Raw genomic sequence first — 18,131 nt, forward strand, 5'->3', positions numbered from 1 at the left:
ACATATGTGTATATTTAAAAACTGGCCAGCGATATTGGCCCTGTATCAATTGAACACTTGTAAAATAAACATTTTAAAGCGTGTTTAATTCAGTTTTGTTTACAATTAATTAGACGTGCATTATAAACGTTGAAGTTGGATTGCGTAAAGTCCTAAATCTTTTATTAATATCGTGTTTACTTGATCCTATATTCTGTTTTCTTTCCCAGATATCTTGAACAGAAGCGTCTTGTGTTTCCACGATTCTTCTTTATATCTGATCCAGCTTTGCTTGAGATTCTCGGACAAGCAAGCGACTCCCATTCAATCCAGGTACCAGCAGTGGCTCCCTACAGTTAATTGAAACGTTGTGCTTAATTAAAAACTTTATATCAAGAAAAGCGTGAATAAGCCATTTTACAAAAATACAGATTTTTGTCGCTATTCTGTAGTAAGTATGCAGCTAATCTTGATGTGTTGTTGTATAACCACAGGCCCATCTTCTTGGAGTGTTTGAGAACGTCAATAAAGTTGACTTTCACGAGAAAGATTATGATCGCATGATTGCCGTTGTTTCAAAGGAAGGCGAAACGATCATGGTAAATACGGAGCACTTTTGTTTTAATTGTGTGCGATGTAAAACATATTTTAATCCCTCGCGTTTTGGTTTAAATGAATACTACCTCTTTGTAGAATGTTCTTCTATAAACTGTTAGTAGAAAGATGTACAGTGTTATAAAATAACCTTCTTAAAACATTATTAAATTCTGCCACTTGTTGTGTAGCTTGAGAAGCAGGTGATAGCAAAGGGCAACGTTGAAACTTGGTTAGGAGATCTGCTGCGTGAACAACAAGCTTCCCTCCACGCTGTGATCAGAGATTCGGCAATCCAGCTGTCCGACCCTGGCTTCCAAATTCACCCGTTCCTGGAAGCGGCACCTGCTCAAGTAAGATTGAAGTTTACTTAAAGTAGTTGATTTATACAAACTATCAGTTAAACGTATTCATTTTTATTTCACTATGTTTTAAATAAAAAAAATATTTGCAAAATTGTTACATTTAAAAAAGTATGCTTGACCTTTAGATGTTATAAAAATATTTTTTAGCATTGTGTGATATTAAAAGATTTCAAAAGCTGAAAGAATATGTATAGATATTTTGTATAAAGATAGCTCACTTATACGGTCTTATTTTGTTTTTGAGTTGTGAAAAAATGAAAAAAATGCTATTTCTATAACGTGCACTTTATTTAAGGTTGGATTGCTTGGACTGCAAATGATGTGGACTCGAGAAGCGGAGGACGCACTTTCCAACGCTCGCTTCGACAAGAAAATCATGCCGGTGACCAACCAGAAGTTCCTCGAACTACTGAATGCTCTCATCGCCGTCACCACCAAAGAACTCACAAAGTTCGACCGGATCAAGTTCGAAACGGTCATCACAATCCACGTTCATCAGAGGGATATCTTCAATGACTTGGTCAGTACATACATCGACATGAACATAAGACATTAGCAGTTTTAAATAACTGTGTCCTCTGGGCTTTTATCTTTTAAGTCAGACGGGGTATTTCTGCTTTAAAATCTTGCTCAAAAAATCTACTATAAAACACTGCATACACCGTTTAATTAACTAATTTTTATTGTGCGAACTCTTGCAGGTTAAAATGCACATCAAGACGCCCCTTGATTTTGAGTGGTTGAAGCAGTCGCGCTTTTACTTCAACAACGACACCGACAAGTGCATTGTCAGCATTACCGACGTTGATTTCATCTACCAGAACGAATTCTTGGGATGCACCGATCGTCTTGTCATTACACCCCTTACAGATAGGTAGGACGTACGTGTTTTGTTATTTGCACCTACGCAAATAGAAGCACATTGTTCGCAGTAGCTGAGTATGGTAAGTCCTTAAAAAAACTTGCCTCAACTTAATCTGGTTAATACTTAAGTTTTTCTGTATTTATTTTATGCTGGGTTTCAAGACAAGGTTAATGAACCAAACTCCCCTAGGATACAGTTGCTAATATTTTATATTCACGTGTTGTCCATTAATAGATGTTACATCACCCTGGCACAGGCCCTGGGTATGAGCATGGGAGGAGCCCCGGCCGGGCCCGCTGGAACCGGAAAGACCGAGACCACCAAGGACATGGGAAAAGCTCTTGGGAAGTACGTGGTTGTGTTCAACTGCTCCGATCAGATGGACTTTAGAGGACTGGGAAGGATTTACAAAGGTTTGTTCCATAAAAAGTTGACTTTTTAATTTTATAAGACATCTTTTCTAATTTTTTCATAGTTAATTCAAGCTTGTTTTTTACAGTTTTTCTAACAGCATATCGATTTTCATTAACCTTTTTGTTTATTAATATTACTAAAGTTATGTTACAGATATATGTATGCCTGTACGGTATTTACAAAGGGTATAATTGAATAAAATATAGGATAAGTAGCACATTTTTAACTTATTTTAAAACCATCTATAAACTTTGTACTGTAATAATTATTTTTCAGGTCTTGCCCAGTCTGGATCTTGGGGTTGTTTCGACGAGTTCAACCGGATTGATCTCCCCGTGCTTTCTGTTGCTGCCCAGCAGATTTACATCGTGCTAATGGCCAAGAAGGAAAGGAAAACACAGTTTATATTCACAGATGGTGACTGCGTCAATCTTAACCCGGAGTTTGGTCTGTTTATTACCATGGTATGTGTCGAACTTTGCAAACCTTAACTGTTACTTGAATTTATAGATTGCAACTAATGTTTCGTATTTAACCTTTTATATTTCCACACTGAATTTGCTGCGAATAACTCATGTTCAATTGCTTATTTATAGAACCCCGGTTATGCAGGAAGACAGGAGCTTCCAGAAAATCTTAAAGTTCAGTTCCGCTCAGTTGCGATGATGGTTCCAGACAGACAGGTTGGTGTGTTTTGTAAGAAATTATTCAAAGCCCCCTGTTTATGCTCGTGCCTTGTTATGACCGTGCTTGTTGTCGTTGTTAGATTATCATGAGAGTGAAGCTTGCCAGTTGTGGTTTCATTGAGAACATCGTCTTGGCTCAGAAGTTCTATACCCTCTACAAACTCTGTGAGGAACAGCTTACAAAACAGGTAACTTGAACGGATGGACCACACTTTCAGTGAACTACACGATCGTAAAGCAAGACTTATATTAAATTATAACTTTTTCGACAGGTTCACTACGATTTTGGCTTGCGTAACATTCTTTCTGTCTTGCGAACACTTGGTGCGTCCAAGAGAGCTCGTCCAAATGAAGGAGAGCCCACCATTGTCATGAGAGTTCTGAGGGACATGAACATATCAAAGCTGGTAAGTTTTGTTTTTTATATGTTTTGTGGCCTAGAAATAGAATAGTTTGGATGTTTAAGTAAAATTAAGCAGCTTATTTTTTTAGAATTTTTTTTCACCTTTTACTTTAAAAATCGATTTTGAAATCGATTATATTAACAGGTTATTCAAGGGTACTAAGCAATTACATTAGATTAACTTTATTATGAAAATGGGGTTTATAAAACTTATTTATATATTGTAGGTTGATGAAGACGAGCCACTTTTCTTAAGTTTAATCAACGATCTGTTTCCTGGAATTGTACTGGACAGTGCAACGTACGTAGATTTACAGGCCGCCATCGCAATTCATGTCGATACTATGGGGCTCATGAACCACCCACCTTGGAATTTAAAGGTAACTGAAAGTCGGACTGTTGCAAACACTTGATACTGGGATAACAAAAATTGTTGCTTTAAATATTGCTAATTGTATTGTATATTTTTAAAAGGTTGTTCAACTGTTTGAAACCCAGCGTGTGCGTCACGGTATGATGGCTTTAGGGCCAAGTGGTGCTGGAAAAACTGCCTGTGTTAACATGATTATGAAAGCTATGACGGAATGTGGAGACCCTCATAAGTGAGTTAATAATTGTTTAACCATAAGTTAGAGTTAAGGACGTGTAACACTGTTTTAATGACAATCCAGTATCTTATCTTTTTTAGACTAGAAGCTTCGTTGATCCATAAAAATGCTCGAATTGCTTAGAAAATGTTGCCAAAACAATACACTACTGTTGTTTGTTTACAGAGAGGTGAGAATGAACCCGAAAGCCATCACCGCTCCTCAGATGTTCGGTAGACTTGATGTTTCGACCAATGACTGGACTGACGGGATCTTCAGCACTCTGTGGAGACGTTCACATAAAACTAAGAAAGGTCAATATTTTTATCTTATGGTGGTCTAAAAAAATCGCGGCAATTTTTACAAAACAAAGAACATTTAAAAAAAAGACTTGCAGTAAGAAATGCGATGTCACCCTTCAATACCTTAAAACTATAAGTTGTCTTATGGATGGTTTGAATTCAAGTCACACATACTTTCCTATATGCCAAACAGTTTGCAAAACATTGACCTGCTGACTCTCTTGGTAAAACTAGTGTTTTACAGAAATAAATGCTGGGTTTATCGTTTGGGTTGATAAAGACTGTGAAGCTATCTCCGCAAAACGTTTTTTTTTTCCTTTCTGAAATGCTTTTGTTAAATATATTCGAGGAATTAAAAAAAAGTATAAAAAGAAAAGGAGCTGTTGTTGTTTAGGCGAGAACATGTGGCTCTTGTTGGACGGTCCAGTCGACGCCATTTGGATTGAGAACCTAAACTCGGTGCTGGACGACAACAAGACGCTGACTTTGGCGAATGGGGATCGAATCCCGATGGCGCCCAACTGCAAGATCTTGTTCGAGGTGCACAACATCGACAACGCTTCGCCCGCCACAGTATCGAGGAACGGAATGGTGTACATGAGTTCTTCCGCACTGGATTGGCGACCTATCCTGGATGTTAGTAATAATGCCTTAATTCTTATTGAATTAGGTTAATGTAATCTTACAGCTTATTATGCTAGAGCCGATTTCCTCACTGATAAAATTTTGAAAATAGTCGGTCGCGACTAAAATCTGGGTCGCTGAACCACAGGCTTTTTAACGTATTTAACAAAATTACATGCTACATTTACTAAAGTATTACAGGTTGAACAAAGAGTTTAGTTGTTTCGAAAAATGACAATTTTATGACTAGATTAAAAAAGAGTTTTGGACAAATTCGAACCACCTTTGCAGAAAACATGCCCAACAAACAACCTGAAAATATTATGCTCACAAAACAATTGAAAATTTTGCCTACGAAACATAAAGTGAAAAATTAGATAGTGTACGCTTGTTTTTTTATTCGCCACTTAAATATTTTCTCTTAGTTGACTTGCTTTCTGGCCAAAATTGATGGCAAACAAACATTTATAAACAACTTAAGGCCATTGTTTTCCCAGGGCTGGTTGCTGAAGAGGCCGGCCCAGGAGTGCGAGCCAATCAGGGGGTTCTTCCACTCTGTCTTCGAAGATCTTTTCACCTTCTCAATGCAGAACCTCTTCCCAAAAATGGAGCTGCTCGAGTGCAACTACATCACCCAGGTAATATTCGTCGTGCTAAATAGTAAAGTATGTTTCGTGTAAAAACTGCGGCTGGCCGACCCTATACCAAATGAAGCCATTACTGAATAAGCATAACCGATTAAACTGTTTGTATAACGTTTTTAGTTTTAAACAAAACGTTTCTCCTGCGTTACGAAGCATAGCTGGATTCGAATTCAAATTTATTATTACTTTCTTAGAAATTTAGTATTCAAGCAAGAAAACACAGTGATTAGTTTAGTGAAAGACACACACAAACATATGTGTTTAATAACATCTGTGATCTAGCCCCTCGGAAGTTGCTTTATGACCAACGATTACGGCTTCCGTATCAATAGTACACCGAAAAGCCATCGCAGACTCGCCGAATATGTCGATCTATGATGCAAGCAGGCTATTGATACGGAAGCCGTAATCGTTGGTCATAAAGCAACTTCCGAGGGGCTAGATCACAGATGTTATTAAATACATATGTTTGTGTGTGTCTTTCATTGATTGATACGGACTGATGATCCCCAGAGTGAAGTTTTTTGTACTAACAAAAATGTGCAAGTATTGGCGCATGGTTGTTTCTCGACTCGCTCCTCTCTGAGCCTGCATAGCTCAGTTGGTAGAGCGACGGTCCCGGCTTGACCGGAGGTCGTGAGTTCGAACCTCACTGCAGGCCAGTTGTTTTTCTGGCTTGCTCTGTTTGCATCTTAGATCGACAGATTCGGCGAGTCTGCGATGGCTTTTCGGTGTACTGATTAGTTTAGTATTTTAGAATACTTTGTTTTCTCAAATTTCTTTATTTGTTTTGCGCTCCCCTTAGGCGATCAATGTCCTGGAGGGTTTGATCCCGAGTAAGGAGGAGGCAGGAATCCTCCCAAACTTCCACCTCGAGCGTCTCTTCATCTTCTCACTAATGTGGAGTGTGGGAGCGACCCTTGAACTGACAGATCGGTACGGCCGCGTTTATAATTAGTCTTATGTTGTTTATCTTAAGGGTAGTGATTGGTAGACATATGGATAGGATAAAGGTGCAGATTTATTTCAAATTTTTATTTTATTTTTTATTTTTTTTTTAATAAAATGATTGATTTACAATGCGCTGCTTTTTAGCAAATTAATGACGTATTCACTTAATTAAATTAATTTTGTAACTTGTGTCACCTTACACATTGTTTTACAATCCATGGTAATTCAGGTTGATTTGTTATTATCAGTGACAAGATGCAGTCTTTCCTTCAAGGACACGAAAGCAATCTTGACCTCCCCGATATTGAAGAAGGGTCGGGCCACACTATATTCGAGTTTGTTCCAGATGCAAATGGTACTTGAAACGGAAAATTGTGTTAACTTTTAACTAATGTTTTGTAATAAACGCTGATGCCATATTGCTTTCTTTAGGTGAATGGGAGCATTGGTCGAAGCGAGTCGTTGAGTATGTTTATCCAACCGACAGTGTGCCGGAGTACTCTTCGATTCTCGTACCAAACGTTGACAACATCAGGACAAAGTTCCTTATAGATGTCATTGCAAAACAACACAAGGTTTATTTAAATCAGTTGTTTTTTTCGTTTAAAAAATACAATATTAAACCTGAAAAAAAAATATTTTGCCTTCTTGAATAGCCCTTCTGAAAGATCAATAGTGTTTATATATAGCAAACTGTCCTATGTTGTGGTGCCTAAGTGAGAGTCGAACCTGTGCGATTGTTCAATGAAAAATACACAGTTACACATAGTACACACTTATGAGTTCAACAACTGTGATCTAGACCAGGGACGTGCAACCTGCGGCCCGCGGAACCAAAATATGTGGTGTGCTTTGGTTTTTGGCCCGCACCATTAAACATTTAGGTACCGTAAATGTTAAAATGTTGAAACTTCCTGACTGTTCCTTAGTCTAGGTCGCCTTATATAGCACGTACATTTTTAGTTTATTAGAATTAGAATAGAATGTGACCTGCTAACATACTAGAATAGAATGTGACCTGCTGACAAAATAAAACTAAAAATGTGTTTTGGATGCTGTTGCGGAAAGTGTACAACTTTGTGTGAAAGTGAATTGCACTGAGCGCTGCAATTCTTTTGTTCTTGAAATGCTTTCGAATAGCTATACTTATGGCCATGTAAAGAAAGCATATTAAAAATGTCCGTTTGATCTTTTTCGCTCATTTGAAATGTAATTGTTTTATATTCAATTTTAATGTTCATGTGAGTTGTAAAAAAAAGAAACAAATTTCTCTCTGCACGGCTAAAAAGTACTTTTTTACCGCGAACATCTCGATATAAATAAGTTTCCACAGCTGAGAAAATTTGTCGATTTTAAGGTGGCATTGTTCGGTTCAACGTACGTGTGTGAGCAATTTTTTTTTGTGGTAGCCACTAACACAGTGGTAAGCCAACTGTGGACCGCGAGTTATTTTTGAATAGTTTGGTATTATCATGTACCGTAGTTGTTGGCCGCATGATAGCCGTACATCCATTGCACTTTATTTTAACAATTGGTGTGGTATATAATGTTTTAAATTGGCTCAGCTTGGAAAGACCCACGTGCCAAATGTGATCTTGTGAGCCTGTAAAACTATATTTTTTGCCAACTTTTACTCTATGTAAACGCAAATTTTTATAGTGTTTTATATTATAGCATGGCAGTGTTTTGACCATTGAGCGCCGTAGAATATTTCACCAACAAAATATCCCCCTGAATCCGCCACTGTTTTCGTAGAGGTTGTACGTAGTAGGCCTTCAATAGCTCTGAAAAGACTACTTTGGGCCGCAACAAAAAGTTTGCCTACCACTGCACTAACAGGTAGACGACGAGATATGCAAGTGGTCCGTGGTCTAATACGAATACACATATTTGGCCCGGCAGTATGAAAGGTTGCACACTCCTGATCTAGACCTTTCGAAGCTGTTTTTTGATCAACGATTACAGCTTACGTATCATAAGTACACCGAAAGCCATCTTTGCGACTGTGATACTAATATATTCCGCTTTGAAAAACATGCTTAATTGCTTATGCTGTCGTACGATTTTGTCCAGGCCGTCCTGTTGATTGGTGAGCAGGGCACGGGCAAGACTGTGCTCGTTCAAGGTTACATGCTCGGCTACGACCCCGAAGTCATGATGGCCAAGTCGTTTAGTTTCAGCTCAGCCACACAACCCAACATGTTCCAGGTGCAGTGTGCTTAGGCTGAAACTTTTTTTAAAAAACTGTGATAACTAAGCTATAACATCATAAAAAAATTATTCGATTGATAAAAAAGTGTTTTTTTAAAAAGACCACCATCGAGAGTTACGTTGATAAGCGCATGGGAAGCACGTTTGGGCCGCCCGCTGGCCGAAGAATGACGGTCTTCGTTGACGACATCAACATGCCAATTATCAACGAGTGGGGAGACCAGGTGTATATTATTTTAGGGCATCGCTTGTTATATAAAAGTATTATCCTTGGAAGCGATTAAACTAAGTAAAGAACTTAGTAAACTGAAAATCAATTATTTGAGTAAATGTATTTCGCTCCTAAATGAAACATCTAAAAACATAACACAATATAAACAAGATGTACGTTAAAAAAAACTATTTAGTGTACCACTTTCCTAGAACAGTTGGTTTGAGTTTATCAGCATACGTTTTAGCATGGTGTATGACTATATACTTTCAAACTCACCTACCAGTCGTTCCCACCAATTCAAATTATTCTTTTTTCGACCGAAAAACTAACAATGCACTTTGACAATGAAGCATTTTTGCTATAATTTTAAATAGGAACTAGCATTAGGGCACACAAGCAATTCTCAATTAAAATTAGAATTGGCGTCATTTTGTCATTTTGCTCTAATTCTGTTAATTGGAAAACTAAAGAACTATCTAGTAACTGTCCAATTCTGCTTGGAAGGATAATTTTTCTTTCAGGTCTACATTTTAGAAGTAACGGTCTTAAAAGCCCAAGAAACACTACCGATTTGGGTAAAGCTAAACTATTTTTTGGAAAACAGTAATTAATAAACAGTCGCAGCTTCAAGTTATTTAGCTCGCTAAAATGCCTCAATTCTCGCTTTGTTTCCCCGGCTCTCCTTTCTCACGCCCTTGCCGTTGCAGATCACGAACGAGATCGTGCGTCAGATGATGGAGATGCACGGGATGTACTCCCTTGAGAAGCCGGGCGACTTCACCAACATCGTCGACATGCAGTTCATCGCCGCCATGATCCACCCCGGCGGTGGTAGGAACGATATACCACAACGCCTCAAGCGACAGTTCAGCGTCTTCAACTGCACCCTGCCCTCCGATGCCTCCATCGACAAGATATTCGGTAAGGGGAATTTTTTAGGACTTTTATTGGCGGTAATTTAATGAGGGATTTAAACAAACATTTGTTTATTTACTTTCGTGACGTCTTGTTATGACGTCACACGCTGCTCTGTTGTGGAATTGCGTCTAATAATAAGTTGGTAATTTGGTAGTCTGACAAAACAGCGTATATAACTTGTGACTTGAAAACAATGCATACACGAAACAATCACGCAAATCCATTTTTTTTGTATTTTTATTGACACCGTCTTGACCACAGTTTTGTAATATTGTTCCGAAAAATGTTTTACTTTTTTACAAAGCAGATTCAATTTGGATAAGTTTTGTTCTGATAACGCGCCATTTCTCCTCAGGTATAATCGGCAGCGGCTACTTCTGCGTGGAACGAGGTTTCGATGCGGAAGTTTGTGACGTCATACCCGACCTGGTCTCGGCAACAAGAACACTCTGGCAGTGGACCAAGGTTTGTGCTGTTTTGAAAGTTTTTTGAAGCGACCCTTTATTAACCAAGTACCGCCTCTTGTAAATAATACCGTAGAAAAATATATGCTAAGCCCGTTATTTCTTTGGTCTGGTGTGATAAAGACTTTTTGGTAACATTTCTGTTGATTATGACACCTCAGTGGGTTAATACGCTGTTGTTAGATTTTTCCTAATAAATATATCATAAAATGTAAAATAACGAAATAAAAATAAATTAAAGTAAAGAAAATAAACTTCCTTTTAACTACTCTATATTAACTCAGCTGTTTTTAGGGCCAAATCTAGTTTGGCTAATTAAGCTTATTTTAGCACAATCGGCTCTGATGTCGCTCAGGTCAAGATGCTTCCGACCCCTGCCAAGTTCCACTACATCTTCAACTTGCGTGACTTGTCGCGCATCTGGCAAGGAATGCTAACCGTCAAGGCCCCCGAATGCACGACCGTCACCGAAGTCCTGCTGCTCTTCAAGCACGAGTGCACCAGAGTGATCGCCGACAGGTCGCAATCCCACTATTTTTTGCCGTTCTATTGGTTCGCGTGTTCCGCGACTTTTGGAAAAAAGTTTGGAAAACTATAGTGGAACCTTTTGTGACATATTTGGGTGCACACAAATAGAAGAGAATCAGAACGACGTTTCATTTTGGTTTAAATACAGAAATGCCTCATTAAAAAAAAAACTTTTGGTTTTTACTGAGACGCGAAAAAAAAACCTTAAATATGTATTGCATGTATAGGACGAGAAATACACTTGGTGCTGCGTTTAAAAAGTCCACCTTTACGACAATAACTGAATGCGTATATTTCTATTGAATCCCGAAGACACTTGTGAGTATTTATAACTAAAAATATCCACTTTCAAAATAACGAAACGCAAGTTCAAATAACGAACGATAATGATGATTTCGTATACTAGTATACAACCTCGTTAAATCTAATCAAATATTAGAGCGGGAAAAGTATTACAATTACCTAAATCTGCGTGGAGACGAGGCTGACTTCTCTAGCGCACCACAAATCGCCTCAAAGCGCTGTTTCTGTCCAGATTCACCAACGCCGACGACAAGGAGTGGTTCGATAAGGCGATCACCCGAGTTGTGAAGGAGAAGATCGAAAGCGACCTGGACGGGCTGGTGGGAGAGAGCGAACCCTACTTCGTCGACTTCCTCCGCGACGCCCCAGAACCCACGGGGGAAGAGGGAGACGACGCTGATCTAGATGCGCCCAAGATATACGAGCGGGTATGAAAGGCTTTGTGGATTCGCTTTTTGTATTAATTTAATTAAATATGAAGCTGCGCGATTGTAGTTTATTATTTGGTATCGTCGGTTTGATTTTCTTGCTTTGTTCCTCGTTCAGCAATTTATTGGAAATTCGATAGACGTGAATGGTACGCAACAAAGGCCAAAATGTTATTTTTTTAGGGTTTGTTTTAGATTATGAATCTTGAATTGCGCATCATGCTAAACTTTTCACTAGTTAATTACTTAGTTCTTGTCTACTGGCACATATGCATTACTATCCGTTTTGTCTGACATTGTTTTTCGTTTAGCAATTAGGTAAAACATTGGGCGCAATTTCTGTGTAAAAAGGCAAAAAATAACTTTTTATTTTATATTCTGTAATCTGCATTTTTCAAGTTTCACCTGTCAGTAGTTATATTCTAGATCACCAGGAAACAGTGCTTCAGTTACGTTTCCCTTTTGCTCATTCAGGTTCCCACCCTGGCCGATCTATCGGAGAAGCTGTACAGCTACATGGTGATGTATAACGAGACGGTGAGAGGCGCCGCCATGGACCTGGTCTTCTTCAAAGACGCAATGACCCACCTCGTCAAGGTTGGCTTGAGGGTTCTAGGTGGACCGAAACTTTAATTTAAGCCGCTTTTACTCCGTTTAAATGTATATTTTGCACAGCCGTAAGGTTCGCCAGTCAGAACTTAAATCTGTAATGTTTTTTTATCGTAATTGCTTCTCAACGCATTTTCTCTCCAGATCTCCCGCATTGTGCGCACTCCTCGTGGAAGCGCGCTGCTCGTCGGAGTGGGCGGTTCTGGAAAGCAGAGTCTTACCAAACTCGCCTCGTTTATCGCTGGCTACAAGTCGTTCCAAATCACATTGTCAAGGTAGGTGATCAACATTGATCCGAAAAACTTTTTAACCGTTTAGAAGTGCCAAAGGGGCCACATTTGCAAACTATCTCGCTTGCATTACCTATGTTGAATTTTACCGAGCCTTTCTTTTGGGTTTGGTGTTCTTTTTGGCGCACACGTATATGGTTTAGATTTTTGAATAAATAAATGCTTTACAGAGTTCGTCTATTGTTTAAACGTCTGTAACACGATTTTTACCCAGTCATATAGCTTTGTGTTTATTTTACCATTATATTTTCCCTTGAAGGACTTACAACGCTCAGAACCTGATGGACGACCTGAAGGTGTTGTATCGCATTGCTGGTGGGAATGGCAACGGAGTATCCTTCATCTTCACCGACAACGACATCAAGGAAGAAGGATTCCTCGAATACCTCAACAACATTTTGTCGTCGGGCGAGGTCGAGACTCATGTTTAAAATTAGAGCATTGTCTTAAAATTTGTTGTAGGTGTGCAGCTTTAAAGGTGTTCTTCTTATGCTAAATTTTTAACGAAAATACCAAATTTGTATTAGAGTTTTTAAAAATAAATATTATAAATATTTTTTTCTCCCCCCCAAAAATTAAATTTGTATCATGCTAGTGCACAGAAACGGTATAGAAACTTTGAGTTGGGGATTAAAGATTGACAATTTGATTGATTCTAAGCACCCACGATTGGCTAACTTGCAATGGTGGTGATTCTTCTTTTTATCTCCCAAGTCCCGACCATTTGTCCTATGCATAAAATAAAACGTCACACTACTTAAAAGTATCTGAACCCGAATTTGGCATGTGAAAGCAGATTTGGGAAATTTCAATGCTAATAAAGCTAAATAAAAAACAGCCAACACGTAAACAACAGTCATACAAGCCTTTACATGTGACAACCATAAACTTTAGCATTTCTTTCCTAAACGAACTGTTTTTTTTTCTTTCTTAAACAAACTGATTTGTTTATACCGGGATTCGGTTACTTCTAACCGATGAAATTCATTACGCTAGTATTTCGTCAATGCACATAAGGCTTATTTCTTAGAAAATCTAGCTTGTAAAGGTGTGTGTAATCTGGATACATTTTGCTAGACAAACGCGCCTCCCCCAGAAAGTATTTACCCCTCTGCCTTTATATTGTTTGGTATGCTAATCACCGCTTTTCCATCTTCGCACAGGTTTCCGGACTCTTTGCTCGGGACGAGATCGACGAAATCACGCAAGGCCTTATCTCTGTTATGAAGCGCGAGTTCCCGCGAAGACCTCCCACCCAGGAGAACCTCTACGACTACTTCATCTCGCGCTCACGAGACAACCTCCACATCGTCCTCTGCTTTTCGCCGGTCAGTCAATTCACTGCTGTGTTATGGCTTAATGGCGGTAGAAGTTTTACAACACAGACAAATATCAGTCGTGGCAGATAAAATGGTTTAGAAAATATATTTGTTAACTCAAACATCAGTGTCAGATTGTGCATTTACCTTTCCGGGTTATTGCATTGTTTTGATATGTTTTGGAAATTGCCTATTTTTGTTTAACTAATATGTTTTTAACTCCATTAAAAATAATGCGCATAAAGTTCGTCATTGTATACTAAATTATTAAACCAAGTCCCGTTAGAAAATAGAACCGATAAAGGAATGCTATTCTATTTCTAGCTGTAATCTGGAAAAGAAACACATCTTCCAAAAACGAAATACACGCACACATATGTGAACAGCAACTGTTATTTTACTCCTATGAAGTCGCTTTTGTGTTCGGACAATTCATACAAAAACTCCACTTTATAACAACCTCGGCATATATCAAATTGAAAAAACATTTCGTTCGATAAATGGCGACGTTCTGCCAAAACAATTTAAAATTTGAATAGTAGTATATAGATTTTGTAAATGTTTAATCCAGCACTAATAATATTCCACTACTTATCTTACAGCAACCCTAAAAACGTATCGTTTGTTAAAATAACCTACGCTTTGTTCATTCCAGATCGGCGAAAAGTTTCGCAACCGGGCACTCAAGTTCCCGGGCCTGTTCAGCGGCTGCACAATGGACTGGTTCACCCGGTGGCCGCGCGACGCTTTGGTCGCCGTATCCGACCACTTCCTGTCCAAGGTCGACATCGTGTGCAGCCCCGAAACAAAGCAGCAGCTTATTCAGACAATGGGCGTCTTCCACGACAAAGTGGCCGAGACTTGTGTGGAGTACTTCGACCGGTAATCGTTTTTCTATCTTTGCTGTTTGTTGATTTGTTTTTTGGTTGCGTGCTTGCTGACATTTGCTTCACCTAAACTATTTAAAAGCAAAGCAATTGTTTGACGTTCTTCTACGTAGGTTCTTGAAATTGTTTTACGTATGTCAAACACGCACATTGCACATTGGTCGGCATACCGCACAAAGCAAAACTTATTTCTCGTTGATGCCACCGACTGGCAACAAATATTTGTTTAGTTGTATATTTTCACACGGCGCAGCGCTTCGTTTGATAACTACCACTAAAAAGACTTGTTTGTTTATTATTATAAACTTTAACCGCAAAATAATTGACATTAGTAAATTAAAGCATATTTTTTTCTCCTTCCCACAAGAATAACTATACTTAGACGCCATATAAAAAGATATGCATTAGCTTCTCTTATCTGATTAGTTTTTTTATCACTCTTACATTTGTTTGACGTACAATCGATTCCAGATATCGCCGCACAACACACGTTACGCCAAAGTCTTACTTGTCCTTTCTGGATGGCTACAAGGGAATTTACAAAGAGAACCACGCGCTGTTGGCGGATCTAGCCGAGCGCATGAACACAGGTTTGCCTGGCTTAAAATAATATACAATGCCCAACTGAAAGTGACCAGAATCCGGTTATTTAATATATTCCGATTTTAACCAACTTTAGATGTAATAGTGCACACGTTTGTCGTTTAGGTTTATCAAAACTACTCGAGGCGGGAGAGTCGGTCGCCCAACTATCCAAAGAACTCGTCGTTAAAGAAAAAGATCTGGCTGTTGCGTCAGTTAAAGCGGACAAGGTAAACACGAGTCTTTACAAAGAGTTGATCAGGCAGATGTACTGTTCAAATTAATTTATAATTAAAAAACTCAATTAACAATCGGAAAAAGCGAACAAACACGTATGCTAGTATAGTTGATCTAAATATCTAACACAACTTTTACATAAGGCGTAATTAGGTATATAAAAAAATAAAACGTACAAAAGCGATCTGCATTAGGCCGAATAATAATTAGTCTACGCAGCAATCACCCATGGCTGCAAGGTTTTTAATATTTATGCTACTTGCGTTACGCAGAGCTGTTGTAATATGTCGTTCGTTTTACACATAGAATGTTTAAAATTGTCGCAATCGAAACCTGTCTCTTTTACCTAGTTTTTCTTGTGCCAAAAAGATGGAGTTTTAGAAACAAACAAGCATAGAAATAAAGCTAATCTATTGGCGCCTCAATAGCGAAGATGGCAAAGAAAATTGTTTAATCAGGCATTTTAAAAGCTGCTATTTGATTCCACATAAACTCTATATCTTCTTGTCTTCTACTTTCTTCTTTTCGAGATTTTGCCACTTCCGCCTTTGCTGACTTTCACTTGTCCTCTCCTCGATGTGTTGCCACTTCCGCCTTTGCTGGATTTTACTTGTCCTCTCCTCGATGTGTTGCCACTTCCGCCTTTGCTGGCTTTCACTTGTCTTCCCTTCGATGTGTTGCCACTTCCGCCTTTGCTGGATTTTACTTGTCCTCCCCTCGAGGTTTTGCCACTTCCTCCTTGGCTGGCGCTGAATTGCAAACAGTTAGTTAATTATACCTTAAATACGGTATTTCATTTTTTAGTAATTGGTTACCTTATCTGTTTACATACTGCTCGCCGACTTGCAGGGGTTCCCGTGAACGCCGATATCATGTTGGTTGCATCTCCACTTCGTATCGCTGCGTTCACAGTTTTCTTAATGGCCGCCCTGCTGCAGTGACCTTTTTCTCCAGGCATCCTTCGCGCCGACTCAAACTTGCTAAGTATAAGCGCTTGACTTGCCTTCACATCCGGCTTGACGGTCTCTGACAATGGTTTTTTGTCAAACTTTTTTGCACGCTGCTTGAAATCTTTCGAATTCATACTTCTTTCCAATTCATTCCAACGTGGTGCATCTTTCTTGACGGTTACTATTCCGTTACCGGGTTGGTTAGCCGTCGGTCTGGGGTCAATGCTAAACAAACTCTTGCTACCGTCCTTTAAATTATGTCTAGTTCCCGGTTTCCAATCGCTTTTAACTAGTTGATGCATTTTGGTTTCCAGCTGACAACCATTCAAGTCCCCGACTTGGTGCTCTTTTACTTTGCTTGTCATCGCGCGTACTAAGTGGTCTCTATACGTTTACCTTAAATATATAAATGTACAAACGTCGTTACAAACAAATGCAACTTCAAACAAACTTATTATTAATTTGCAGCACCCTTGCTCGGTAAATCGCACCTCGACCAAAGTCTTAACTTCTTTCGAAGTGCCTTTTACTTTTGCTGCCTTGCGCCAAAATGCATGAAAACTGTGATGTTAGGACACGCATAAGCTTACAAGTTAGCAACCCTAGACGTATGCCTTCGTCGGTGACGTCACAAGTCATAAATTTACCCTTTAAACTTAGTCTAAACTGCACAAACTGTGTTTTTTTAGTGTTATATTATGACGATGGTTATATTGGCGATGGTTCACGGTACCATAGGTGTCTTGCATTATGGTGTTGGTTTAATCGTCTAAACTCTAAACATTGAAAGAATAACAACAAACAAAATGTAACCGAAACACTTATAACTAGACATCAACTAAATTGCAATTTGCTAACATTAAACGATCATATAAAGGATAGACTGAGCCGATGCTAACAGATTACTGCCACTAACTCAGTAATGCATAACGTTTCTCCTGCGTAATGAATCTTATAGGTAATGAAAAAATAACGTTTTCTGTACTGATAATGTTAAAAAATAGAAGATATGGAAAATACTAAACGGCTATTTATCGCAACTTATAACTTACCATAAAAAAGTTTTAAATGGAAACGTTGTTGCGCTGCATCAGTTAACAAAACACTACGTCGACAGCTGGTCATGGCGCCCTTATTTGTTTTTATTTGAACAATAGTGTTTTCACAAACACACCAGGTACTCCTACCCACCTGTATGTCAACACTGCTTTGTCATAGACTGCCAATAATGCTCAATACCAGTTTGGAATAGGGAAAAAACTGTTAGATTAAAACATACACAGCAATAACATGTAACATCCATTTGGCATGGTATACACTCGAATATCTGAAAATGATAAGTATGCTGTTGCTACCAGGCATAGTATATTTAAAATAGGTTCCTCTGGCATATATTTCTTTAACCAACGTTTCGGCTTACTATCGGATAGATAGTACTATCGGATATAAAGCCGAAACGTTGGTTAAAGAAATATATGCCAGAGGAACCTATTTTAAATATACTATGCGAAATCCAATTGAAAATTCTTCGAATCTCGTGCGGTTAATACGCACAACGCCTACGCACATATTCCTGCTGCGCGGTCAAGCGTTGCACGGGTGCATTTGGGCATGACGAGCACCGAATGTCACTTTTCTCTGATCGTTTTAGCGTGGCTGCCACAAACAGTGGCAACTATCGGATAGTAAGCCTAAACGTTGGTTAAAGAAATATATGCCAGAGGAACCTATTTTAAATATCTGAAAATGATGTTGTATGTTTACCTCGGTAAAACTA

The 18,131-nt window shown here is 38.8% G+C and overlaps 1 protein-coding gene across 1 annotated transcript in view; it reads left to right on the forward strand.

The window, feature by feature from the left end:
- Window positions 1-18,131, forward strand: part of LOC146161573 (dynein axonemal heavy chain 8-like) — a 46,915-nt gene that overhangs the window by 7,978 nt on the left and 20,806 nt on the right. Inside the window, exons 24-54 of the mRNA XM_083385450.1 lie at window positions 210-312; window positions 474-578; window positions 765-926; window positions 1,234-1,458; window positions 1,640-1,812; window positions 2,038-2,216; window positions 2,494-2,681; window positions 2,814-2,900; window positions 2,984-3,091; window positions 3,176-3,310; window positions 3,534-3,686; window positions 3,781-3,908; window positions 4,080-4,207; window positions 4,590-4,831; window positions 5,317-5,457; window positions 6,269-6,399; window positions 6,663-6,769; window positions 6,847-6,989; window positions 8,488-8,622; window positions 8,727-8,849; window positions 9,547-9,760; window positions 10,113-10,222; window positions 10,577-10,740; window positions 11,285-11,480; window positions 11,955-12,077; window positions 12,234-12,364; window positions 12,639-12,792; window positions 13,543-13,707; window positions 14,354-14,580; window positions 15,057-15,175; window positions 15,294-15,397. Coding sequence (XP_083241576.1) covers window positions 210-312; window positions 474-578; window positions 765-926; window positions 1,234-1,458; window positions 1,640-1,812; window positions 2,038-2,216; window positions 2,494-2,681; window positions 2,814-2,900; window positions 2,984-3,091; window positions 3,176-3,310; window positions 3,534-3,686; window positions 3,781-3,908; window positions 4,080-4,207; window positions 4,590-4,831; window positions 5,317-5,457; window positions 6,269-6,399; window positions 6,663-6,769; window positions 6,847-6,989; window positions 8,488-8,622; window positions 8,727-8,849; window positions 9,547-9,760; window positions 10,113-10,222; window positions 10,577-10,740; window positions 11,285-11,480; window positions 11,955-12,077; window positions 12,234-12,364; window positions 12,639-12,792; window positions 13,543-13,707; window positions 14,354-14,580; window positions 15,057-15,175; window positions 15,294-15,397 — 4,603 coding nt within the window. The remainder of the gene's footprint in view (window positions 1-209; window positions 313-473; window positions 579-764; window positions 927-1,233; window positions 1,459-1,639; window positions 1,813-2,037; window positions 2,217-2,493; window positions 2,682-2,813; window positions 2,901-2,983; window positions 3,092-3,175; window positions 3,311-3,533; window positions 3,687-3,780; window positions 3,909-4,079; window positions 4,208-4,589; window positions 4,832-5,316; window positions 5,458-6,268; window positions 6,400-6,662; window positions 6,770-6,846; window positions 6,990-8,487; window positions 8,623-8,726; window positions 8,850-9,546; window positions 9,761-10,112; window positions 10,223-10,576; window positions 10,741-11,284; window positions 11,481-11,954; window positions 12,078-12,233; window positions 12,365-12,638; window positions 12,793-13,542; window positions 13,708-14,353; window positions 14,581-15,056; window positions 15,176-15,293; window positions 15,398-18,131) is intronic.

Source organism: Ascidiella aspersa, chromosome 3 (assembly GCF_963924565.1).
Source record: "Ascidiella aspersa chromosome 3, kaAscAspe10.2, whole genome shotgun sequence".
In the NCBI taxonomy this organism is placed as follows: Eukaryota; Metazoa; Chordata; class Ascidiacea; order Phlebobranchia; family Ascidiidae; genus Ascidiella; species Ascidiella aspersa.